Source organism: Pezoporus wallicus, unplaced genomic scaffold (genome assembly GCF_028554395.1).
Source record: "Pezoporus wallicus isolate ANWC-B61680 ecotype Strahan unplaced genomic scaffold, APGP_CSIRO_Pwel_v1 contig_593, whole genome shotgun sequence".
Lineage (NCBI taxonomy): Eukaryota > Metazoa > Chordata > Aves > Psittaciformes > Psittacidae > Pezoporus > Pezoporus wallicus.
The window spans coordinates 2,360,817-2,387,998 of record NW_026642342.1 but is presented as its reverse complement, the minus strand read 5'-3'; the positions used below and the strand labels follow the sequence as shown (position 1 = coordinate 2,387,998).

The following is a 27,182-nucleotide window of genomic DNA, read 5'->3' as shown; positions in this document are numbered from 1 at the left end:
TTGCATCACCTTTGTCTGGGAGTGCTGCAGCTATAAGCTGTGTCAGGCTACTTCCACACCTCTGATATGTTGATAGCACCTGGTGAGGTAATAGTTTCCATTTAGTTACAATTTAGTATATTTCCATATTTCACGTTATTTCTGTATGGCAGTGAAGTTCTGTAGTACGGTGTGGAGAAAGGAAAAGACATTAGGTTGACTATAAAGTAATACCGGAGTCTGCTGTATTATCAACTCTTGGCTGTTATTCCAACAGACATGCTCTCTATTCCCACATGAGTCTGGAAGTGGGCTGTTGTTTTGCAAGGCAAGTGTTGCCTTGCATCTGTCAGTCATGCCACTGCTGCTCACTCTGTGCAGTGGTGAGTTTGGGCCAGGCAGGTATCGCTCCAAACATGAGACATGTTGGGAGGGTCGTGATATCGCTGCGTCCCCCAAAGCAGTGCCTCATGTACACCAGGGCAGGGCTCAGATGCTCTGATTCATAACCCCTTGGGAGCATCGCTGCTGCTCTGTGAAGAGCACTGTCTTGGATGCAGTGAAACATGGGCATGTGCTTGCTGCCTCAGGTTCAGAAGGCCTAATTGGAATTAAGAAATGTAGGGCATCAAATTAAATTAGCCCAGCCCTGTGTAGCTGGGAAGAGTTCTTACTGGATTTACTGCCCCTTCAGAGTAGCTCTTATTAAATAATACCTTAAGTGAAACCCTAATTTCTACGTTATGTTTAAAAGCCTGCAGAGAGATATTTCCTTCCCATGTAACTGAAGATACTGAAGCAGAACACCTTGCTAAAGGTGCCAGTTGGATTAGGAGTCTGACATCTAGAGTGTCTTTCTACCAGAAGAGCTTTAGTTAAATGGAATCTTTGAACAGTTACTCTTTGCTTAGCTGTTATTTTGCAATCCTTCATTTTCCCCCTATCACTGTGTGTTACAAGTTTCTTTTTGTTTAAATCCACTGGTGTCTTACGCATGTACAAGTGAAAGATACTTATTCAACAGCAAAATGCAGAGTAACTAAGTTGCAAACATGTCAAAGAAATTCATTTCTTTTGAAAACATAACAGCACACCCCCCATTTGACTCAATTCCTAGCTGAGCACAGTATGTAGCGCTATTGAAAGAATATGGTCTCAGGATATGTAAACGTGTGTAACAGCTTGTTAGGCAGGGAAAAGAGCAAAACAACCAACCACCTTGCATCTGTTAGTGCTCTTAAAATGCTTTTCTTCCAGGCATGCTGACATTTGTGTTTTTGCATTTATTGTGTAAAATATAAAGGGACGTTTGGATGGAGAGGATTCTCGTGTTGGTTGGGTCTGGATTTCATCTTCTGCCACCTGCCTAGAACAGGCTTAGGCCGTGTGTTCAGGTTTATCCTTCCTAATTCCGACCTGCAACTAAACGCTCTCCTGGCAAATGTGTGTGAAGTTGTGTTAATGATGCTTGCGGGTGACCAAAGCAACAGCATCCTCTGAGATATGAAACCATCATGACTTGAACTTAGAATAAGCACCTAAGCAATTCCTGGTGTAAAAAAAAAAAAAAATATTTTAATACAGGTTTTGTTTTTAAAGTAGATGAGTTCTCATCCATCAGGTATTAAAAGGGTGTGTGTTGCTGTGCTGCATCTTTGTAAAAGGTGCAAGGATATAGAATTTAAAACCTATGTTGCAGAAACGGTTTGGAGGAGTGTGTAAATGTCAATGCACTGAAACCTGTGTAGTCTTCAAGGTAATTAAATGCCTTGAAGCATTGAGGGAGGCCTTAAAGGAGTTCCTCACTTTATTAATATTTGTTGCACAGATTTGTTTGTATATAAGAGTTTAGAAGTGTGCTGGTTTTGTCTGGGTGAAACATCACCCTGTGAAGGGCAGGTGGCTGTTACCTTTCTCCAAGCATTTAGGTGTCTGTCATAAACAAATTCACAATTTTTCAGGACTTTTGGTGGTGCATTCAAGGTTGGAGTTTGGTCACAAGGTGGATGAGTGCCTCTCACAGCACTTCTGGTGACAGGGGTTTGGGGTCGCTTTGGGGGGGAGGTGTTTGTGCTTCCACATCAGGGCTGAGAGCATGGTTCTGTATCTGCTGGGTCATTGTCCCCTTTTGGTCAGTAGTATTCATTGTTGTCACCTAGGAGGCTTTTGTCATCTTGCATTCAAGGAGCAATAGCCAGAGATGGAAAATGGCTTATGCTTACTGCATGATTTTCTTTAAAGTTGAAGAATTTATTAGAACCTATCAATATAGTATTAGATTGCTAAAGGCTATTTTCAGGTTCAAATGCATCCACCTAGCAGTGTGATGGCCAGTTTAATCAAATAGGTGACTCCCAGTTTGCTTATTTGTATCTAGGTGTATTTTTAGCTACTTAAAACTGTTGGTGTGTCTTCAAGGATTTAATCCCATGTTGTGTATATCAGCAAACTTCTGTAATCCTACTGGGATTTCTTACCCGGCAGTGGGGAAGCTTACTGGAACTAGTTGGGAGATGGAAAATGGTCAGAATTTGCATTTTCTGCCATCATTATTGTTGTATGTGTCTAGATGCTTCAGGGCACTCTCACAGGATGTGTTAGCATAGCTAGAATAAGACAGGTCAACTTCTCTGAGAGCATGAATGAAACCTATTATTAGAGGGGGGAAAAATGCTGGGTTAGTATAACCTCTGCCCGTGGGGCCCTTATTATAAAATAACACAGTAGCAACCGGATGTTCCTCAGTGAAAGGCCAGTTATTGAGAGAATTCAATGTGAAGGAAAATATTCTTTGCTGCCTGTAATGATGGTCATTGCTCCTTGAACTGATCTGGATCCAGGCAGCTCTGGGCAGGTGCCCACTGGACCAATTCCTTCTCCTTCATCCTTGGTATGTGGCAAGGGGGGCCTCGTGATGACCTCTGGATCTTGTCTGTAGCTCCTCAGCAGACAGACTAGATGGATCAGATCTTTCTGATGATGACTCTTGGCCATTTGGGCAGGTTGGTTCCCACACACCTTGGGGAGGTGATGGGAAGAGTTCAGAGCTGGGTGATGATGATGGTTCCCTGCTGGGATGGAGCTGGGTGGGAGATGGTTTTCAGCAGTATTGGGTTAGTTTAATATAAGATTAAAGCTTTCAAATCCCTTTCAAAAAGGAGACTGATGTGCTTTTCAGTATTAGAAATTACAAAATGTGGAGTCCTATTGGCACAATGACATGCGCACACAGCAAGATCAGAAGGCAGCAGCAGGCATACCAGCAGCTTGATGATTAACTGAGAGGAACTGAACAAAATCCATTTTAATACAAAACAAATGCTCTTGAAGGTTTTTTCCAGAAGGCTTTTTTATATATATATTTATTTTGGTTGATAAAACTAAGATTTGGTGGAGGGAGGAGGAAACAAGTTGCTGAACTGCAAACTCAAGTGAAAATTCAGACCAGATCAAGCTTGACTGGGTGCTAGGGAAGCAGAGAGTGCTCATGCGATTTACCACCATATTCAAATTCTAAACGTTTTATTCAAGAAGTCACAAAACTCCAAATATCCTGGTAGAGGTATAATTATTTTTCACTTCTTTAGCATAGATTTCCCCTGGAAAAGAGTCCCCTACCTTAAAGTAAGCAGAGTATTATCCTTGCCAAAGATCTTTCAGCCTGTTTAGAATAGGGCATTTAGATTACCGGGGACAAAGTGAGTATCTTGAATGCTCTGTGTCAAGGCACGAACAAACGGCACAGAAACAGTAGTACAGTACAGAGTGAAACCTGACAACTTGGTGTTAAAGGAAAGGAATGCTACTGTATGGTTTGATTGTGATCAACTTATCTTCAAGTGGGTTTATTAGCAATTTAATGGAATATTGGTTATTCAAGAGCCATAATAGCCCTGGTTGAAATGTCCCTTCTGCGCGGTTTTCCCATACCCTGTGGAATGAGCAGAATGTGACAGTCGAGCTTTCAGCAGGCTTCATGAATTTTAAATACTTTTCAGCTGTGAAATGGGGCACATGGCGTGTGGTCAAGGGTGGACAAGGAGCTGGCAGCCGCTGGGGGTATTATGGGATATTGAGTGTCTGGGAGATAATGAATGCTTGGCTTATCCAGGTGCATTCTTGGCCTGCTGTGCATGTCCAGGCAGAATGGAATATATTTCTCTGTCCAACACTTAACAATTGATCATTTTGTAATTGTAAGCAGAAAGTATTTAGAACATTACTTTCTCAGCATGCCTGCGTACGGCTTGAATTTCATGTCATCGTCTTTATCCGGCAAAATCTCCACTGTTCTTCTGTAACGACACATTCATGCCGCTTAAACTTTTCCACTAACCTGATTTTATGCTTAGTGGATCTTAGTGAGCCTTGTTTTCTACTTTCAATCTCCATCTTTTTAAGCATCCCTTTTTCTTCTGTGATGTTTTTTTATACCCAATTGAAATGATTTCCACTTGCTGTGGGTTGAAATTTCACCCCAACTTTTTGCAGCAAGTGAGCAGGTTGCTGGCTTCTGTTTTGTGGGAAACAGCATCCCTGTATTTTAAAGCCTAAGTGGTGGAAGAGAATAAGGGGAAACCCAGGCACGGTTTACTGCTGGTGAACCATGTAAAGCTGTTCTCATGTGCTTTGGTTCTGTCTAGCTATTAGAACACAATATGCTCCAAGGACATTCAGATTAATTGTGACTATTTTTTAATATTTTTCTTTTAACTGCATGTACCTGGAAGAGGAGATGACCTCCTGAGACCTGCCAGGCTCCTGCATGGCAGAAAAGCTTTCCTGGGACAAGCTCTGAACACCACATGCCACTTTCTGCTCCTTCTCTGTGTGCCAGTCCCTCTCTGTGCTGCCTGTGGTCAGCTCTTCCTATGCTTCCCCTTTCCCAGTTAATCCCTATGTTGCTGTCCAGGCCATGATCTTAGATCATTCTCGGGGCAGTGGACATTCAGCATTAAGTACATCAGCTCTAGTCACACACATTGCAACTGTTTCAGTAGTAGGGCAATAAGTGGATTTGGATCCATAACTACCAGTGTGTGGGCAATAACAAGTGGGGTAATTATCCATGTGTCTCTTTCTGAACACCACGGTTCATAAACTACCCAAACTTTGCCAAAAGCAGTGCCTGCTTGGTGCAAGGTTTGCCTAAGGAAGAAACTGTCTCAGAGCTGCAACCTGAAAGTGTAGGCATAGGATCTGTGTATCAGGACCAATTAACAAGTTATCTTCACCTTGAAAATATGGCTTGGGAGTACCTCAGTGTTGCTTCCCAGCCCTCCTTGTGGACTCCTTTAATGAAAAACAGTTGAGAATGAGCTATGCTGCATGCACACTGGATGGCACATCTGCCTGAGCAGATTGGAAGGAGCACCATATCTGCCAGTGGAGTGTGGTGCTGGCTGTGTGCTGATACTCTGACACAGCCACCGAAGCACTACAAGTCTGATTGATGCTACAGAGCAACTGCCCCACCAGTTGGCTGAGGACCTGGCCTTGGAGGTCTCTGTTGGCAGAGAGTGGCAAGGTGGGATCAACTGAAAGTCCCAGAAAGGGTTCTCTGTATGTTCTAAGTTTTCCACGTTGTGATGCACAGCTTAGTCTGAAGTCATCAGATCACTCTGAACTGAGCAGTATGGATGAAATCTGGATGCCCTTGGAGCAGCATGTCCACCCATATCCAGGAACACAAAACTTGAGCAGCTGGCCATTCTCTTCAGGCCCAGGCTGCTGCCACTCTTCACCTTCTCTCTCCTTCCTGGAAGAGGTGGTGGGATGAACACAAAGGCCCTGTGTGGCTGTAAAGGGGGATCTATTGCCAAAGCAAACTATGGTCTGTCAGCTGCAGGGGTGGGAATGCAGGAACGGGATGTCCTTACCAGGCTGTGCTGGTGGCTATTTGTGGGACAGAGCTGACCTTACTTGTCTTGCACTTAACACACTCCTACAGTGTGATCTGCTTTGAACAGCAGTGCTGGAGCATCTTGTTCTTCCACCATTTTCCTGCTGACCTCTTTAAAACCAGGGCCCTTTCTGGTATCAACACTGGGAGCCAGAGTTGAAAACTCTGCCATAACCCACATCCCACAAGTTTCTGAGATCAATATACACTAGGGTCTGTATCTGACCTACTTAAAGCAAGAAAATAACTAGTGGTTTTTCTTCTCAAATCTGTTACAGTGCTGCTTTATTTTCATTGAAGCCTCTGCAAGCCCAGAAGGGCAGTGCTTGTCATCAAGAGGAGACAGATTTTTCTCATCCTCAAATGGAGCATATTCAGACAAGAACCTGGATCATGACCAACACTGATATCTGGTTTTGCAAAACTGAAAGTCTACCCTTTACTGGCTCCAGATTGGTCCATCTCTATTTATAGCCTTTACTCAGAGCCTTGCTGAAAAATGCATTATATACTGACAGTGGCACTTTGTGAACTCGGAGCTAATGGCTCCAGAAATAGTCACATCAGAGATATCATAGTCTTAACTTCTGCATATATTAAGTCTGCCCACTCCTGGCACCTCAGGGGAAAAGCTGCCCTGCTTTTGGCAGGGGTGAGCCTGTGATTCATAAAAATCATTTTCTTGTTTCCTTGTTTCCACTGTCTTTCGAAAAGGTAATTTCATTCTTACTGTCAATAACATAAATCCTATAACACGGTTAGTACACAGAAGACCAGTAAATAATTTAGGATGAAGCCTCAGTTTAGAGTGCATCAAATACTAATATGGAGAAGGAAAAACTCCCGCACATCAGTTACAGTAATTGGTGGAAGGCACCAGTCCGGAGGGTAATGAGCTCCATTTTTAAAGCATGAGGAAATTAGATTCTTATAAATGTCAAATGTAGTTATTGTCCTCTTTCCTTGAAACAGAGCTGAGCTGGCTGGAGCCCATTGTCTCTCCATCAGCTTTGCTATGGATTAGACACATCCCGTCTCACACCAGGAATGTGCTTATTAGAAAAAAATATCAGTACACAAAGCATACAAGCTTTAACACTCAACCGCTGTACTAATGGGTACATGTACAATAAAACCCAATATCGTGTTACAAACCTTAAGCTGACCTGAGATAATAGGATACAGAGATCTTAAAAGGATACTGATGAGTGTTTTCTTTGTGTGCTACAATGGTGACTACCTGGGATTTTAGTTTTCAAATAAAGGAGATAAAGCAAGGGAAGGTGACTTTTCCTCTTGGCTGCTTATGAAAAAAAGCAAGCAGTAAGTCTTCTTCGTAGTGAATATGCTTGTGATCAGGTCATGTCCAAATGCTTTGTCTGTTTTACTGGTGTCTCCTGGGTAACTGTGGCTTCGTAGAGGCTTTTTCTCCATCTATGTTTTTTCATTTCTGTCTTGGGGAAGAAAAAAAGGAAAGAGGTGGTTATTTGTTCATACATCAAAGCTTGTGCTGTGAATTGGTCTTTCTTTCATTATAGAATTTCATCAGAATATCCTTAAGAAAAAGAGATTGTTTGGGAGAATCATGTGAGGAGGGGAAAGGGCTTTACAAAAATCAAATGCTGCATCCTTATTTTTAACTTCTTGCTTGAGAATAACAATCACTTCTCCCTCCTTGTCTAAAGATTCTATCTTGTTTTCCCTCTGGGGTAGGAGCTCTGTTGGAAAATGGCACAGTCCTTCTGATGTGAGATGGCTTAAGGAGAGAGCCAAGCTCTCTATTTCCTTTTGCAATGATAAGATATAGGCTCAAGCTATTTGTGTGGACTTTACCATATACTAACCCAAACTCTGAATGACATAGTACACTGTTTCCAAGGTGATCACCTGTCAGACATGTATTGTGGATGTGCTATGTTGGAAACCCTGCTCAGGACTGCTGCAGGATGGCTTTAAAGATGATGTGGTGGAGGCAATGCAAGACTGCTATCCCCATGCAGGAAACTCTGCTATATGCAAAAGCAGATGGACTTCTCATTTCTGGTTTTGTTGAATCATGAATTTACAAGTTTGTTTTTTTTTCTAGTTGCCTTTTAATAGCATCAAGTCTTCCCTCTGCTCATCTCCATTTCAGTTTGTGGTCCATTTTTCATTTCTGCTTCTACTGAATAAAGTTCCTGATGTTACCTACAGAAACCAAACAGTAACTTAGGACTTCTATTTTACACAAGCAGAGGATATTGGAAGATATTCCTGGCATATGTCACTAGATGTGTAAACAGCACTTTCCAATTAAAACTCTAGGAATTTCTACTGGCTGCTTAAAACCCCTGCAAAACATTGAACTGTAGACTTGAATCCATTAACACCCATCACGGGGAAAAAAAGATGCAGCTATTTATATGGCAGTAATTTTATTTACTTAAATTTGGTTTCATAAGCTAAAATGAGCTCAACTGTTGGGGGAAAACATCTTGAGCATCTTATAAATATCTTCAAAGCCTGTAACAATCACAAAGCAAATTAAACTAGTTTTCTGTGGACAACTTTTAGTTCTGATAACTTTCCTTAATGTCTGTGCTACAGCTGCATCAAGCCCTCTAAATTAAATAAAGAAACAATTTGAGGCATCTCTGCCATAGCATGGTGGTTAAATGGTACTCAGCAGCTGGTGATTAAAACATCCATATGACTTGAATCACAAATCCAAAGTCAGGATTTACCTTCCACTATTCTCATTAGTTAGGCACTTTGCTTAATTGGTACTCTAGTGCAAGTGTTATTAATTGGCCATTCTGGCCTGGGGATGTGAAGTGCTGCTGCTTCCCTGCCTGTGTCTCCTGGGAAGCTCTGTGGCACCTTTCCTGGCTGTGTCAGAGTTGCTTCTCCAACAGTGCAAGCATTTTGCGTGGTTGCAATGCTCAGGTAAAAAGTCGGTTTTCCACCTGCTAGAGGGATCCTGCACCCAGCTTGGTGACTGGTGCTTGTTTGCTGTGGTCATGGGTAGATCTACCTTTGGGCTTTTGTACCCCCAACCTCTCACACATAGCCAAGATGCTGCTTTTCTCTTCACAGTAATATGCTGCCTTCTGACCATTAAGTTTATTAGGCCATTAACAGACACAGATTTTCTAGCCAGAGTGTCTATCTTGCTTGTAGTGCTTGTTGCACAGCTCCTGGGCCCATTAGGTCTGTAAAGAGCTTTGCGGCATGAGGTATTTCCATGTCTTCCCTGCAGGCTTCCTGGGTTTTACCCCTCTTTACTCTCTCAGATGTTCTTCTGTGGTCCAGAGAAGCTTTTGCTTTTGGCTCTCCCACAGAAAGCAAGAGGGGTACTCCTCTGTAGCATCCGCAGCAATATTGTTGCTCCTGGCTGGTGTGAACATGGTATGGGGGAGGAAGACAGAAGCAGCATGGGGAGTGGGTGCTCAGCAAGGGCAGCCACTGGCTTGGCTTCCTCTTCAAGCCCAAACCAATTCTGCTGGCAGCATCTGATCAGCAGCACGTCTCCTGAAAGGGCTTTCTCTTCTTGGTGTTTTGGTTTTGGAACCTGCTGGAGGAGGGTGAATTAACTGGAGATAGGTGACCACACAAGAGGCTGGGTGTTACTGTTTTCTCCTGTGGTTTGGCCTTCTGCCTTAAATATAATCATCAGATGAGTTATTTATTTATTCATTCATTCCAACTGTTTGTGGCTGGTGTACTCCTGTATCGGGGTGTCCCAGTCATGAGTTTGCTTGCATGCTTCGTGTCAGCACAAAACAGCAAGTCTTTGTGTTCTTGGATTCGGAACCTTATATAAAGCCTCAATGCTATTTCTCAGTATTAAGAAATTGTTTTCTTCTTTGGGGTCTTATGGCTCTTAAACGCGTAGCACCTGGACAGTGAAAACCACTGGGCTTCACAGGCAAGAGAAAGCTTTGTGCTATCAGTACATGGATGTTATAAAACGTTGCTGTATTTGTACAACAGTCAGTTCTCCAATATTAATTCAGCTGTTTCCTATTTATTTTTAAAATTCCACACGGGTCTAGTCTTCCCTATAAGCCTAATTTGAAAGAACACTGGAGAAGGAGCAACAAGATTAAGAAAGATGAAGCATTACTATTGAGCCTGGAGACTCCTGAGTGCCAGGTTTCAGCCTGAAGTAATTTTAGCATCAAGTGAAAGATGAGCAAGAAGAAGTATTAATAATTGTAAAGAGCATGTTCAGGCTTGCTCCAGTCTGTGTGCCAAAGCCTTAGATGGGATTTTGCATGGGGAGGATGAGTCCTTTGGTCCCGGGAAGCTCCTGGATACAGTTCTGCATTGCAGCATTAATCCATCAGCGTTCTCCAGGTTGCACAAAGACCTGCCTTTGTCCCATTCAACTTTAAACTGAGGCACCTACTTTGACAGTGTGTCCGAGTCCAAGGCTTTTTCTGTAAAGTAGCTGGAGAACAAGGATGTGATAGAGAGAAAGAACCTCCAGAGAGCAGATCAGATGAGCTACCTGGTACTCCATCCCATCCAGGCCACGAAGGTCTCTGGAAAGTTGGGAAACTGCAATGGGCAGGGACACAAAGGACCCTGCCATCCATCTTGTTAACTTAAAGGACTTTAATTCTTGTTAATGTTATGTATTTCTGGTATTGTTTTTAAGTTTTTCAATGTTACAATATGTCTAAACTTTCTTTTAAACAGGTTGAATCCATGAAGAGAGCACTAGAAAGTCTCAACCTCAATATAGTAGAGATGGTGGATGAAAATGCTACCTTGGATGGTGGAGATGTCTTATTTACAGGTATAGCGGTAGTGACTTTGCTGCTTACCTATTCCAACTGCCTTGAAGACATATGTTCTCTGTTGTCTGCATTGTAAAATGTCATTTGTGTGGTTTATTAAATCAGTTGTTTACTACATGTCATGAAGGCAGCAGAGATGAATTTTCAATGAAACCCTCAATGTCCTACCTAATGCCTGACTAAATGAAGTAGCAGTACACGCAGTACAAAGAGCAGCACTGCGCATACAAATTTTACTTTAGCTTGTAAAGTACCGATAAGAAAAATGCTTTCGGTAGTCAACTGGCTGCAGTTGCTTCATATTCCCTTATTACAAGCAGCCAAGTTCACCAGGCTCAATTTCAGGGCTTGTAGAAGCTTGGTGCAGACAATTGTCATTAGGTAAAGGAATCAAATGTGAAAAATGCATTTTCAGTTTCTGGAGAAAGTGGTGGAGTTGCCTGCCAGATGTCATTTGCTAGATGACTTATATGCATGGTTGCCTTCAAAGATGAAGATACTGCCTGTGTTTTTTGTGTCATTAAACCCATTAGGCATTTTCTCACATCGGCTGCACACACGCTTGCTCCCCACCTGGGCTGGATGAGCCTGTTCATTTTGATCAGCATCACAGTAGACTAGCTGCTTGTCTTAGTTAACCAAGGGGAAAGAAGGGCCTCAAAAGAGGCAGACCAGGAAGGGAGGCCTTTCTGAAAGGGTGCATATCCAGCACTGATTTTCTTTGGAGCTGGAGGATACTGGTGGCTGCAGAGCTGCCTTTGAGACCAGAGGAAATCTCAGAGGGAGAGAGAAATGGTCAATCAGTGCTTTACTAATCCATCCCAGCTGTTCTCTTTCCTGACTCAATGACTGTTGCAGAGCTTTAGAGGAGGAAGCTATTTATGCTTCTGGTGAAATATGTCTTCTGGAAAAAGATAATTGCTTTAAATTATCAGCTCAGAATTGCAGGTTGCATTCTTCTGTGCTGAATTTTCAGTTTTGCTACTCAACTTGAGAAGGGAAAGATGGAAAATGACAATCCATGAAAGATTGCTTCAGAATGTCTGTAAAGCTGGACTGTTTTTAAAATGTGTGTGCTCTGATGCAGGGGCTCGTGTGATTTTTTTTTTTTTTTTTTGGGGGGGGTGGCTTTAAAAAAATGTTTTAATTGTTTTACCCTTCATTTTTTCATTCCAGGTAGAGAATTTTTTGTGGGTCTTTCCAGGCGAACAAATCAACGTGGTGCAGAAATTCTGGCTGACACATTTAAGGTTTGTAGATTCATTTCTGCCAGGGGAAATATAAGCTATCATCCACTGAATAAATGTAAATTTATACTGGCCAAGATGCTTGTCAGACTCAAGTGCTTTATTTAGGAATTACAGAAAAGTACAAGTAACTGAGAAGGTCTGAGCCTCCCATGAAGTGAGATGCTGAAGTTGAGTATGAAGAGTAAGATTACCGCACAAAAGTAACTTGGATAGTGGGGGCTGTTATCAACATTCATGTTCTTAGTCTTCTCATGTATTGCCAGTGTGTTCTTATTGCTGATCGCTGGACAGGTTTTACGTACGTACTGTTGAATTATGCTTTTAAATATATTTCTTTACAGTTGCAACAACAGTAATCTTTTAAACATGTTCGGGGTTTTACTCCATTGTACCAGACAAGGCAAGCTGGTCCAGAGGGGTATCTCTTACTTGAACAGTTGACACTGCCCTGGGATATGTGGCTATTGTCAATTTGCAGAGAGTAAAATTAATCATGGAATGTCTCAATATAATGATGGGCCTAGGACAATTTAAGAACATGTATAGCAACCATTCTTTGCTTCCGTACAGGATTATGCTGTCTCCACAGTCCCTGTTCATGATTCTTTGCATCTGAAGAGCTTTTGCAGCATGGCTGGACCAAACTTGATTGCTATTGGATCAAGTGAAGCTGCACAGAAAGCCCTTAAGGTACGGCATATCAGAGCAACAAACTTGTTGAGTTCTTTTCTTTTTAGTCTCAGCTCAAGAATACTGAATTTTAAAATAGATGTAGATCAGTGAAAGAGGTCTCTCATGTGCAAACCATAAAGAATGTTTATATCGGGCAAGAGAATGGTGATGTTAATTTAGCTTTAGCTATCCTCAGGAAATAAATGGATTGTACAGGTTATTACTTACAGCTTTGTTGACTAAAAAGGTGAAAATTTGGTGATAGGAGGGAGGAAGGAAATATCAGTGGTGTTGATATTTACTTCAGATGTTGCCATGTGGCTTTTAAAATTGCCAGAGGGGAAGTAAAAGTTTTGGCCTGAAGGAGGGAGAAGGGTCTGGTCCCTGTTGTGAAGATGACCTCTGAATGCATTTTCCAGTGTAGACTTCCTGGAAAAAAATCGGGAAGTAACTCCAGCCGCAGGCACCAGCATCCAAAACTCCCCATCCCTCCTTCCTCCATCACCTGGCTGCAAAGCTAAGTTCCTTCCTGGTTTTGCATTTTCTTCTCTGGTCCCAAGAGGGTCTCGTAACAGCTTGGCTTCAACAGAAAGAAGTGTAGTCTTATCGCAGCCTGACCAATAATTTGAGTCTCTGAATGTTTTCCTCTAGCCTGGGAGGTGTGGGTTTGAACCGTGACACTAAGAGGCCTCATGAGTCTGGGTCTCTCTTTACTTAGCAGACTTGGAAACCAATAATCCATTGTGTAGCAGGTCAACACTGTCCTAACATCACCATCCCCAGTGGGAAATGTTTATTGCTGCTGTGGTTTGCACTGGGCTCAGTGGCTTTCCTCCCTGCTGGGTGTGTTCTGAGCAAATAGACCAAAATGAGCTTTTTTAGAGATGTTGGTGCAGAGACACCTGAAGCCATGAATCTCATTAGGCATATAGGCAATGAGACATCTCACCTGAGAGATCAGCATCTCTGCTCCTGAATGGTAGTGCAGCCGTAGGCACCGATGCTTTGCAGCAGAAACTTTGGCTGGGGCACCAAACCGGCAAAGTGCAACTGAGATTTACCTGAAGTGAAACTAGAGGGAGTTTGTCCTTCTTGGTACATTAGGACCTACCATGCTGCCCACTTTGGTTGGAGATGCAGGTAAGCCAGAGCATGCCTGAAAGCATTACTGCTGCCTTGTGCGTTTTTCTCAAGACTTGCCTTGAAAGGTTAAACCAAAATTTACTTAAAGGTGATGGCAGCAAGTCCTAAATTTTCAGCTTATGATTATGCTGATTCTTTTGCCAAAAAAGAACCTAAGTGCAGGCTTTGCTCTTCGGCTGTACAGAAGCCTCCATGACACAACATGATTGCTAACTCACGAAGGAAGCCAGCTTTGCGTCCCTTATAATAAATGAGGAGTGGTGGAGATAGCTTTGCTGTACTACTGAAAAAGCCTCTGAAATCCGCTCAGTTTAAATGCAGCTTATGCAACCCAACTTGCATCTCTTGCCCTGATTCTAAAGTGTGAATTTAGAGCAGCACCGCTATCAGTGCCCAGGGCTACTGAACTGAATCTGTGCCAGGCAGAGCATTTACAGCAGAAATAATATGTAACTCTGAAAGCAACATCCCTGGCCCCCAAAGAGCTTAGGAGCCCATCCGGCATGTCTTGTATATCTCCTCAGCTTCAGTAAGCTAGTGATATTTATTACTATGAAACATCCTTAAATATTTGCAAGATGGAGGCCCAGGAGACTTCTTGTCCTTACTGCCATGCTGTGATAATTCATTGCACGTTTGCTTTTCAGAGCTTGCACGTTTTCCTCATGGGTATAATCCTAGGACTTTTCATTTCCCAGCAGCATCATTTTTACTATTAGAGCTCAGCAGCAAAGTTGGTTTGTTTTGGTTTTTTTTTAATCTATTTTTTTTAAATCTGATGGCAGTTTATTATTTAAAAGGTATCAGTCCCCAGCTATGATAAACCTAACATTTCAAATCTCCATCTCCCCTGCTGGAGATGGGTTGAATTATGGAGGCCAGGAAAGTGTATTCCTGGCTGCCTTAGACTTGCAGTCTGGCAGCAATAAATGGTAAAGCAGGATAGCAGCCCGATTGTTCTGCCTGAGCTCTTAAACAAGAGGGTGGTCCTTTGACTTCCCAGTTTGGAGTGGCTTTAAGTTTGCTCATTCATTTGAACAAGCTGTCAATGTTACTCTCCTATTAGAAATCACTACATGAAGCTCTGGGAGCACATTCCCAGATTATCACCCATGTCATCTTCCCCAAGAAATGGCAAAAAGTTTTGGTTGTAGTAGTCTGATGTCCCTGATGCTGTTCAATTGATTTAGTCTGGGATGGGAAGTGCCCTGCATCTTTCCCTGTGAAATATGCACAATCCCAAATATTCAGTCTCAAACTCTAAACGCGTTGTGAGCAGCAGCCTGATGAACTTTGCAGATATCCAGACAGCCCTACACTTGTACAGAATGTTTATAAACATGAGCAAAATTCAAGTACTGGTTGCTCAGAGCTGCAATTTGAACTTGAGCCAGGACTAATCTGAGAACTCATCAGTTTGATTAAAGCCTTTTGCACAGCTCTGCTCGCTGTTGTAGTGCATCAATTCAGCTATCATAGCCAAAAATATATTTTGAATAAGCTGATTAAATGTTGGTGGTCAAGTAAACACCAGCATTAGTCAAGGTCTAGTAAAAAGCAGGTACATTTTTAAAAGAAGATGGTAATGAACAAGATAACCTAACAGCCTTTGATTGTTGGTGGGTATCTTTTAAAAAGAGATTAACTATGTCAGTTTTCAGTGTGTTTCTCTGCATCAGACATTCAGGAGCACATTTACGTGTGTGTGTGATGGTCATGTTTGCTCGCACCATTTGAGGTTAGGGACCACACCATTTGAGGTCATGCCAGTTGACGTTAGGGACTCCGGCCTGGAACAGCAGTGTTGTGCCACAGCATATGTCCTTATCCTAGCGAGCTAGCAGGTTACATCAGGCAACCATGTCCCAGTTAGAGACACATACGAAGTTACCCAGAGTGTGTTTCTAGCTCAGTGTATTGGATCCGACTCCACTTTCATTCGGGCAAGCCTCTAGCTGTTCCTCCAGTCTAAATCTCCAGAGAAATTATTGGAAAACAAATAGGTAGAGCATCCATCTTGGAAACGATGGAGTTGGCAGTGCTGCTGATCAGGAACATTCTCTAACATCTGAATTCTTGCTTTATGACCTCAGCGATTTCTTTGTGTTTGTTCACTTGCCTCTGAAGAAAAAAAATGTCAGTTGGTAATCAGCTTCTTGCAGTCCTGTGGGAATGCAATTGCAAGAGGATCTCTGGGAGACTCTGGTACTCGGAATTAAAAGCTGCTCCCTGCATTTTAGTGGGGCAGCTGAGCTATAGCACTGCTGTCAGCTGTTCCCCTCGTTGCCCATTGCGGTCTGTATGGCAGTACGGTCCCCTGACCTTCCACTGGGTCATTTGTCTGGCACGGCCCAGCATGTCCCTCCTTTATTGTGATAGCTTGTTATTTTAAACCTCTCCTTTGTTGTTGCCATTTTTCATGTCTGGAAATGCAGTCATACAAGCAAGATGATTAAGCTGTCTTTAACTATCTCTGGTTGAGTTGTTTTCATTCCGTAGAGTGTCTTGTTAGGCAGCAAGTGAACTGCTGCATCATGCAATGCTAACATTTCTTATTTAAAATAGAATTTATCTTCCTACTAACAGTCTTGTTTGAAAGAGAAATTTTCCTTCATTGTTCTTACTGGTGAAACTCATGTGTCCTTACTATACTTTAAAAATAGAAAAAGAAATTGCATCTGGTGCTCGCATATGGCAGAGTGCAATTGATCATGATTTTAGTGCAGTGTGTGTAATGTAAAGCACTGCAAGTGAGCTAGGAAATGAGTGCACAGAGTTTAGGATTATAGAGCACATGCTAGAAGCAGATAATAAATTAGAAGTGACATGTTAACTGCGAAATCCTCTTCAGGCTCTGGCAAGTACAGAATATTTATTTGGGCTGCAGCTGAAAAGTGGCACTTGAGGAAACCGAGTAAAAGAGAGAGACAAATGAACTGCAGAAAGTACCAGGGCCTGTAGTGGCTATTACGCTGAAATTTTAACTTCCCTCTGCTGTTTTCAGCATACATTTAATTCCTTTTTGTAGTTAAACCTGTTCATAATTCCATATGCGCAATTCCATAGTTGAACATTAGCCATGGCTGTTGAGCCGGTAAAGCCTGGGATTTTTCTGTTGCTCCAGTGAGGCCAGGATTTCCTCCAAGCATGTCAGATTTGGGCTCTGATCCTGCACTGTTGGAGTCACTGACCTTTACCATGAGCGTGAGTGAGGATGAATTTGGGTTGGGACAGTGTTCGCCTCAGTGCAGGATGGTGGTGAGGCAGCACTGCAGGAGAACGCTCTGCACGACGCTTAGTGCAATGAGGGACGCAGCCCTGGGGTCTTGCTGTGACAACAGAAGAGCAGAAACTGGCCCAGGGTGTAATCCAGTTCAGGTTCCAGCAGCAAAAGCAAGTGCTAGACAAGATGACAATGGGAACTGTGACACAGCATCTATTGCTGTACTCCCTCTATACTAAATCCTGAAAAGCCGTGTTTCTGTCCTTTGGTGCCTGTGTTGGTTGTACAGAGTACAGATCCCCTCTACTTTCTGTGACAAGTGAAGATTTGGACAGAAGCAGGTGATGGTGGTCACAGTCCTTGGTTTGAGCAGCTTTGTCCATGTTCAAACCATTCTGTGTCACCCTTTGGATAACTTGGTAACAATCCTAAAGGATCTGAGGGCTACACATGTTCTCAGCTTCGGCAAACTCAACCATGCCATTGCAAGCAGTATATATTGTATTTGTAGCAAGTGGCTGCTAAGGAAGTTGTATTCTCACCCATTGGGAAATTATGTTGTCCTTTGAATAGGCTCTAATGTTGGGCACTTTCCAAAGCACTAACAACATCGTCTTTCTGTGGGACTGGTAGAGAAAGCCTTGGTGTGGGTCCATTGCTCTGGGGTGATGCCAGATGCCTGGTGTTTGCTGATGGATCTCGGAAAGGAGCAGAGGACCTGGAAGGAAGGTAGGAAATCCAGCATGGTGCCTAGGAGTGAGGGCTGCAATGAGGAGAGCACTCATCCCACCATATGGCCTGAACTTAATCCCTGTGGCCAGCTGTGTCTGTGGTATTCCCTCTGGGATCTGGGATAATGGAGTCGCATTTGAAACGTCTGGGTTTTCAGAAGAACGCATGCTGATTGCAGAGGCAGCGTGGCTGTGGTGGATGTCAAGGCTGAGTTGCCAATATTGCCATGCAAGTTCAAGGCAGAGTAGGTAATGCAGCTAAGCTTGTAACCCCTCCTGTCCTCTGGAGCAGTGGTGACATCTGCACTTCTGAGCTTGTCCTTGGTAACCCAGGCTCTGACCTCATTAGTCAATGGGATTTCATTGTGGACAGGAGTGTATTGGAATATGTGCAGTAGTGCAGTACCATGACTTCAGTGAATACACCCACCCCCTCCATCCGCTTTTGATAAAAGTTTGGACTGCCTTGTTCTTAACTCTCCCATTCAGTATCTTCTACTGGGAGTGGAGCTGTTCATTCATCCCCTAAATTATTCCCTAAAGGATGCTATTGCAAATGCAGCTGTTCTGACAGAGGTCAGGGGAGGTTTATCGAAACCACATCATAAGGATAAAATAGAAAGGAGTCTCTTTTGCGCAACTAGACCCTTGGTCTGTATCCAAAGCTCTGGTCAGAGCAATGCTTTTAAAGACTTGGGTGCTAGGAGTTGTTCTAGCATTGGCAGTTGCCCCCATTTCTGTGATTAAATGCCTTTTGTTCTTGTTCCATTTTGTATGACTGAAGTCTCTGCAGTGTGCCAGCTTTAAAAAGCGGAGGACTGTTCCCCTGCATGAGAGAAGGGTTATAGTGCCTGCATAAAGCTGAGGGGTTCCCAGCTCTACCACAGAAGTGCCTCAGAAGGGGCAACAAAGGGAAAACTTCAACTATCTGGTGTTCTTAGAAAGCAGCCTGTACCTCCAGCTAAATCTGCTCTTCCGATTGTCTGTGTAGTGTCTGTCTTTTCTAGTAATGCACAAGTTTACATGAAAACATTAGCTCTTCTTCCTTAAAAATTCATCATTTGTGCCTCTGCTTATTCCCCGCATGAAGTCATAATCCTCTGTTTACGATATCACAATGGGTTGCTGTGGAAATGATTACTGATATTAATAACCCAAAGAGGATGACATCAGGTGGGGAATTAGCAGCAAGTGCAGATGAATGATGACTTTCCTGTAATGCAGCAGCAAAGAAGGGGTAGTGAAATCCAGAGAACAATTGACAACTTGCCCCCAAATTTAAAAAAATGTGAATTTGCTGTTCTCAGCATTGCAATAGGAAAATATAGAAATTCTGTGCATATTCCTTTTAGCTCCTTCTGGTTTTCTATTACTTGATTTATCAGGAGTGTGCAGCATCTCAGGTCTTCACTGAGTACCAGATGACCTGTTACTTTAAAAAGGCAACTAGTTGTGGTTTTCTTTTAATTAGAAGTTCTTTTGATTAAAAGCTAGATGTTATAATAAACACACTGTGAGTGTCAGTGCTGTTCAGTTGTATACATGCAGAAGTTAGTCTTTTGGAAGTTACAGAATCAAAAGTATATATAGAAGAGAGGCTGTTGGATTAATCTATTTTGGTTTATTTTCCTTTTCAAAGGGCAAGGAAAGTGTCCCTTTCAATACGTATTTGTCGTCACCAGTAAGGCTGTCAGTCACAGGAGCTGGGTCAGAGGCTGACTGAGAAGATGTCATTTGACTTGCGTAAATGGGGACTCATGTTTCTATTCCTTTGCTGCTTTATTTTCCTGTGACTATTCTCTCCCTGGGTTCCTGTTCCAAAAGACAGGATGTTCGTCCTCTCACCTTCTTGACTGAGCACAACAGCACATGTAAGCCACTTCCTTTTCCCCTCCTCAGGTTGTGGTTTTCATTTGGTTTCCATTTGTGGTTTCTTTGGGTAGAGCTGGCAGGCAGGTGACAGCATGGACATGATGTAATGTGGTTCAGAGGGGCAGAGCAGCACAGGTATGCACGTGAATAGCACTTGGGACCCATCACATCAGCAGTGATGCAAAAGGTCTCCTGCGCCAGGAAAAGACGAGGAGCAGGGTGGGAGACATTGCTTAAAGAGCTCTGTGTTCTGGAAAACATGACTGAGAGGGTGCAGCAGGGAGGAAAAGCCCAAAGTCCAGCTGCTGAGAGTGTGGGTGGTAGGTGGAAATTAGAGTAATGATCTGGCTGTGCATGGGCTAAGAAATTTAGCACATTGACCATGGCAGACTGGGGCATTGCTGTTTTCAAATAGATTTCAAACGCAGTTTGCATCCATAGGCTCTATGCTATCCTATCCTCTATCTGTAGTAGACTTTTCAGTACCTGACAAGAAGCTTTAGATAATTCCACTGTGATTTATGCTGCTCAAAGTGGCTGTCTTGTCCCCTTCCTACTGAGTTTGTCCGCTGTTGTCTCTCCTGCCTGTCTGTGTTTCGGGGGTGACACTCCTCATAGATCTTGACATTCAAGCAAGATCACTGGCTTTTCCAGCTCTGCTCTTCTGTCTCTTCTGGTCAGGCTGGCCAACTGTTTATGGTCACTGTTGCACTTGAAGGAAACTCTTGAGAAGCTGTTGAGTAGCATGGTTGGTATGGCAGGCTGAGTCCCTCCACCAGGCGAGCAGCACTGTGGCATAGCTTGCCACTCCCACTCTGTCCTGCACTTTCTTGTGTTGAACCCTAAGGCTGCTGTTTTCTTTCTCCAGTGCCAATTGTTTCTTCAAATATGAAGAAGTGAGGAAGGAACTTAGTAGACAGAGATGGGGCAATAAGACAGCGAATGGAATTCAGTGTAGATAAGCGTAAAGTGATGTGCAGCAGGGGCAGAGAGAATGACAATGTGAACATCACATATGAAATAATGTGCTCTGACTTGTCATTACTACAGAAGTAAGATGCTGGGCTTGTTGAAATTACCAGCTCAGCTGAAAACGAAATCATAGAATGGTTACATATAACTTTAATGAATAACATCATTATGCCGCTAATTAAAGCTGTGGTGCATCTGCATGTTGGCTGTTGTGTGTACTTGGCATGCACTGTACCTTTGTTCCAAAAAAAGGCAGAGTAGAACCGGAAGGACTCAGAAAAGTGAAACAAGGATAGACAGATACCTGGAACAGCTTGTCTAAGGAAACTAAGGCAGCTATGACTCGAACCTGAAAAAGCAACAACTAATGGGATAATAGATGCCTATAAAATAGGGAATGATGTGGAAAAGGCAACCGAGGATCAATTGCTCACTGTCTCTTTTAGTGCAAGAAGCAGGGGAGCTGTAAATCCAAGGAGCAAGTTCAGAAAAAAAAAAAAGGAAAAGAAATGCTTGCTTGCACAGTGTGTGTCTGAATTCTGAAGCTACCTTGAACAGGTTCAAAAGCGAGCTGTAGCTAGGATCACTCTATATGACGGCTAATGAACTGAGGTTCCAGAGAGCCATTTCCAGTCCTTGTCTTAGAATTCAGAAGTGGGATATCATAACCTCTCACATGGGTCTGAAGACCCCCATTTATGCAGCACTAAGGAAGCTCTGCCAGGTTCTGCAAGCATTTAAAAGAAATGGCAGGTTTGGTAACCAGCACTATTTTCTGTACCACAGGCACAAATGCTACATAAGCATCAGTGTAAAACACGCCAAACTTTAATGTACTTGGAAAGAAAGAGAAAGGATGGGATGAAAAGAATATCTTAAATATTTTTAAGTGAATAGTTTTCTTTGAAGAATACTGTGACTTGAAGGATTTAGGAAAGGGTAGCTGAAAGCTGGCATGGTCTTGTAGGTGTAAAGGTACATGCATTTGACTTAGGCTTAGGTTTGATTTTTCTTTTAAGTGTTGGGGGCCAGGGGATAATCAAACTTAAAGTCAGGCCCTGAAAATCTGCACTTCAGCTCCTCTGTGTCCTGGTTTCAGCTCTGTCACTGTGACATGGGTGTTTTTAAGTGCAATGTTCATTGCCATGCTGGCAGAGGAATATTCACTATATGTTTGGGTTTGCTCGTGGGGTGTTGGAGATAAAGACACGTTGCAGGTGTGGTGGTGAGTTTGGTTGCTCTCTGGCCAGCAGCAGTGTGGATGCTGGGTGGCAGCAGGGCTCAGGCTGGGTCCTTCTCCATGGAAAAGGAAAATCTGTAACTAGGCTTGGCCTGTTTTAAAAGTGCATGTGTTCATCTTAACTCTGTCAGTGATAATAGGCCCTAAATGCACACGCATTTTTCCTTCATGCATAATGCTGCTTCATATTTAGGATTATTGAGCTATCCATTACCTCAGTTGTCTGAGGACACACTAAAAAAAACTATAGAAAAGGCACTTTATGCGATGTGAATGACTTCAATGCAAGGAAAGCATGACTAAGGGCTGAGAGAATGCGCAGTGAGAATTACCCTCTTCAGGCAGGAGAAAATTCCCAGAGAAACTAGGCATGCGGGAAATGCCTGGCTCTTCACGTAGCTGGCTGTACAGTTTGTGGGCAGAAAGCCAGCACTCTGCAGGCGTGTTGTGTGAGGGCTAGTCTTTGTAAACTTGTCATTTCCCCAAAACCATGTATTTTTGGGGTGTATTTGATAGAACATGAAATCAAAGGACCTTGATTCTATCTTTCTTTCTGTCCTGGAGACCTATCTGGCCAGGTACATGTGCCCAGTGACTTTACATAGTAGAAATACGGGAAACCCAATGGATCTTTAAAATGACACTGTATTGGTGTATTTCTGCTGCATCCAGAGCTTGCCTGCGGGTCAGGCTTGGGGTGTTACTCCCTGGGTACTCTCAACACCGTGCTTTTTGGAATTTCACTTTACCATGTAGACATAGTTGTAACAGCAATTAAAGCTTGCAAATGCCATTTTCCTCTCATCTTAAGAGACAGGGAGGAGGGTAATCTTGTATTGTCAAACCCCCAGTTGCTAATAATGCTTTCTTGTGGTGTTGTTCAAGCTAGCAGAGATGCCTTTCCCACTCCTGCAGCTGTATACTCAAACTCCTATGCTGCTTCATCTCAATTTACCACTCATGTTTTTCCTCATTTGTTTCTGAAATAATTCAGCCACCACTTCTGCACTTTTCACTCTTGAAAGCAACCCTCCTAACATGCCCTTGCCACTGCCTCCCAGGCTCCCCAAAGTTGGCTGCTGAGGCACAGTCAGAACCCTGTCACTTGTTCTTCAGTTCTGCTTGCAGCTGGTGTTCTCACTTCAGCGTTTTGCGAAGTGAAAGAATGGGAGATGTGTTCATACCCTTCTGCTTAAGAATTCGTTCATAATTTTCATATGGAAACGTTTCACAGTGATTCACAATGTATTTCTGAGGAATGAGCTGTTTCCTACAGAAAAGTTACAATATTGGGATTCTGTTTCCAACAGGGACTGGAGAAAGCTCAAGTGTTTGGGAGCTGAGGGAAATCCAGGCGGGGTGGCTTTTCCTCTACTGATACATGTATTTTAGTGCAGATTTAGTAAATACATTTCTTTAATCAAGACTTAAAAAGATTATATAGGGAAGAAAAAAGAAGCTGCAGGTAGAAGATGAGTCTGCTGGCCCTGATCACCAGGGAGAAAAAGTCACACTGGGTGCAGGCACGTCGCCTGCTGATAGATGTCTGCAGCATCAAGGGAAGCGTAATAAAGTACATCTTGGCAACATAATAGAAACAAAATGCTAAATAGGAAAGCCAACCACGATAAGCACAGTAATAAAAATGCATCCGGTGAAGTAAAGGTGCAAGGATTTTTTCCCCAGAAAAACACATTAACCTTTTATGGAGGTAGATGTGACCTTGGGAACTCGGGAGAGTTTCATAACTTCAGAAGGAACAAGAAATGACAATCTGATAAAGCTTCCCCAAGAATGCCTGGCATTCTTCACTGTGAGTTTCATGATCTCCGTGGGATGTGGATGACTCAGGCTACAGCATGAAAAATGTATCCAGACCTATAAAGGAATTACTTACTGTAGGTGTATGCAGGCTGGAGTTGATGTGTTGCTTCCCAGTATATTGAAGATCCTCAGTATAATTCAGTTCTATATAGTATTCTTTTTATGAATGAGTAGTAGTACAAATGAATGACCTCCAAATGGGTTAATGCTAAACTTAGCTGTGCCTAAAATTAAAGTCTGCTCTCTGTTGTGCACTGCACATCTGTGGGGTTTCCCTGAGAAGGGAATTGAAAAATTTTGGTAACAGAATAACAGTTTATTTTTAGGAAAACTTTAGTGTATTTTTAAGCCAAAAAGAGGAAGAAAGAAAAAAAAGCCTTTTCTCCTTTTCTTCCTGTTTGCATCTTTGCAATATGTGTGGTGACATTGCAGGGCTAGGAGAGAAACTGGAACACTAGCATTTGCTTAGCCTTTTAGTAAGACTGAAATTCTGACTTTGAGCTTTGTTCACTTCTGTCTTAGTCTCAGTCTCTGTCAGGGTAAAGCTGGAATGGTACAATGGGGAAAAGGCTTTTCCCATCCATATTAAAAAGCTGAGCCTGATCCAAAACATGGTATCTTATACCTCTTGCCTGCTGAGAGTCTCTGTCTCTCCAGCCAGGATCCAAATTTGTGTATGAGCCCTATATTTATAAACTAAGCCTCTGAAACCCACCAGCTCTACTGTTCTGATGAGGTTATTGTGTTGTCCCCTTGGGAATGAGGATTAGTGGAGACGTGCCTTCTCGCTCCCCATCACAGGTGCTTAGTGAAAGAGTAACTGCTTGGAAAGCAGAAAGGAGGTCCTTGAAAAGAATTAAGATTGGGCTGATATCCAAGCTGGGAACTGTTCCTGTCCTGTTTGTGTTAATTCACGCTAGTTTTATACTGAATGATGGCTGCTTTATTTTTTGAAGGTGCTGAGTACCTATAGTGTCCATCAGTGTGTGCAGGAGTTTTGCATACTTAATGTGTATTCCTTGAGGAAAAAAAAACACAGAGGATGCTTACTGCATGCCCTGCTTAATCCTGCTGCTTGCAGGAGTCATTCACAAAGGTTTTCTACTGCTCATTTCAATTAGGGTTAGTAGATTATTCCTTGAAGGGCAGAGATGAAAAGAGGTCTTCTTAGTTGCTGCATAATAAAATGGCCCTTGGCTGACTTAGCAATCACAGTGAGCTATTTTTTTAAGGCTGTGTTCTCCCAGTTGTTTAGGGCTGCTAATGTGCTTGGTCTAAATAGCTGTGTTTTGTGTCTTCTGGCAGACCATGCAACAGATGAGTGACCACCGCTATGACAAGCTGACAGTGCCCGACGATGCTGCTGCTAACTGCATCTACTTAAACATTCCTAGCAAAGGTCACGTCCTTCTGCACCGAGCCCCTGAGGAGTACCCAGAGAGTGCAAAGGTGAGAGGTGCCTGGGAGACCCCCAGCATCCTGGCCTTGCTGGGAAGTCATTGGGAATTGAAGTCGGGTACTTTCCAGAATGGGCTGTTGTATCCAGTCATGGAAATACCAGATGGCAAAAGGTGGGAGGCCTGGGCTCTGTTCTCGTCTCCACTACTGATTTAATTACTTTGTCTCCTGTGCCCAGCAGTTTCCCTCACTGCAGGATGGATGTGTGTGAATCCCATAGCCAGAATGCTGCGTACACTGTAAATGTTAGTGTTGATTACAGATGATGAGATGGCTTAGCCCCTGCTGATAAATCCTGTTCATTCTGTAAATCCTTAGAGAAAAGGGAAAGCAGAGGTGTAAAGTGTAATGACTGCTCTTCCATTTTCTTTCCTGAACAGGTATTTGAAAAACTGAAGGACCACATGCTGATCCCAATAGCCAACACGGAACTGGAGAAAATAGATGGGTCACTTACCTGTTGCTCTGTGCTTATTAACAAAACTCCAGAATTATGAGTTTACAGAGTCCCTCCCTTGTAACTGGCAATAATGTTACACACAAGGTAGACGAATCTGTATCCACACTTTTATTGGTTTTATTGACAATCTACTGTACCACTGTGCTACTAACCCTTGTTTACAAATTTTTTGCTTTGTGTATTTTTATGATGTCCTTGCAGATGGTATTTAAGGTGGCTGTACGGTTTGTTGGGGGCACATAACTCTGAAGCATGTTAGTCCCATGGGCTAGCAGAAGACAATTATAGTGGCTAACCCCCAGCTGTAGTGATTTAACATATCTGTGGAAATTTTATGAAAACCCAACTAATTCTCAGCATTTCAAGCACCTCTGTTGTCTTTACACTGTTCCCTTCTCCTGTCTTTTTTTCTCTCGCTTCCTTGCTGCTTTTTTTTCCTTCCTTGGTCCTCTTTACTTTCAGTGATGCAAGGTATCAGGGGGGAGCTGAAGAGAACTCTGTGGGCTCATGAACTTGGTATCGTGTGTGGTAGAGAAGCTTTCCATACACTAGCTGGAACAGTGGGCAGTGGCCTGTGCTCACTGTCTTGGCCATATCATGTCGATGCTGCTGGGTAGAGTTGTGGCTGGAATCAGTTTCAGATGCCAGGTAGCAACTTTGGAAAAAGCTCCCTCCAATGGGAGTGTTCAAGTGCAATGTCTGCCTGGGAAACTTGAACGATAGAGTAGTGCAGCCACACAAGATACATCCCGAAAGTTCAGGTCCTAGTTTGCTGCTAATGCCATGACTTTCAATTTGGTGAGAATGGAAGAGGAGTTTTTAAAAGGGCCAGATTCTTAAGGAGAACCCAGACCACAAAAATGAAAGACTGAGATGCTAATGGAAAAATTAAATCTGAAAAAGTAATCTAAAATATAAGGGGTTTAATTATCTTTCTTTGCTTTTTTATTTTTATCTCTCTGTTTTCTCCTCTTGAAGGCTACTCAGTATCAAAATTCAAAATAAAAGGGTGATAAAAGGAGTTGAAGGACAGTGATTCCTGGATTATACATATGAATAAGGGAAGCTATTTTTTTCCTGAAAGATTGGCATTTGTACTTTATCTGTCCTTGGGGCAGTTTTTCTTGGAACAATGACGATCTTTTTTTTTTTTAATTGCATGAATATTTACTGTGGTATTCAGTTAAAATAAATATGTTTTTTGTAGCAAATTCCACAACATGTTTTACCCACTGAGTCATACTTTATTTTCACCACAGTAAAGTGAAGCATACACCATTGTATTCACATGCTTCTTGCTAAATCATTTATAAACTAAGGATGGAGAAATTTGCCAACAGAGGCAGTAGTGGGAATTCTCCAGAGACTGACAAATAGTCTGAACATGTTATCTATCAACTTCCTAGATATCTCCTCCACCTTTCCTGAGCCACTTGTGTATTGCTAAGGTACAGTAGGAAGCGAGCATGGGGGGCTCAGGCAATGTGATCCGCAGGAAAGCAAACCGAGCGCACATTTGGATATCCTTTGGAAACCTGCGTGCTTTTTTGTGCAGTCATAAGGGAGGAAACACAAGTACTCATATCCGTAGGTACTTCTCAGTGTATCTCTCAATTAATCTTGGTGTCTAATGAGGAGGAAATCTCCTGGCAGTTGCCCAAATATATCTGAT

The 27,182-nt window shown here is 42.7% G+C and overlaps 1 protein-coding gene across 1 annotated transcript in view; it reads left to right on the top strand.

The window, feature by feature from the left end:
- DDAH1 (dimethylarginine dimethylaminohydrolase 1) overlaps positions 1-26,442 on the top strand; it is a 51,646-nt gene extending 25,204 nt beyond the window's left edge. The window contains exons 2-6 of the mRNA XM_057429024.1: positions 10,565-10,664; positions 11,842-11,915; positions 12,486-12,605; positions 24,898-25,041; positions 25,431-26,442. Of these exons, the coding sequence (XP_057285007.1) occupies positions 10,565-10,664; positions 11,842-11,915; positions 12,486-12,605; positions 24,898-25,041; positions 25,431-25,547 (555 nt within the window). The 3' untranslated portion in view covers positions 25,548-26,442. The remainder of the gene's footprint in view (positions 1-10,564; positions 10,665-11,841; positions 11,916-12,485; positions 12,606-24,897; positions 25,042-25,430) is intronic.
- The last annotated feature ends 740 nt before the right edge of the window (positions 26,443-27,182 follow it).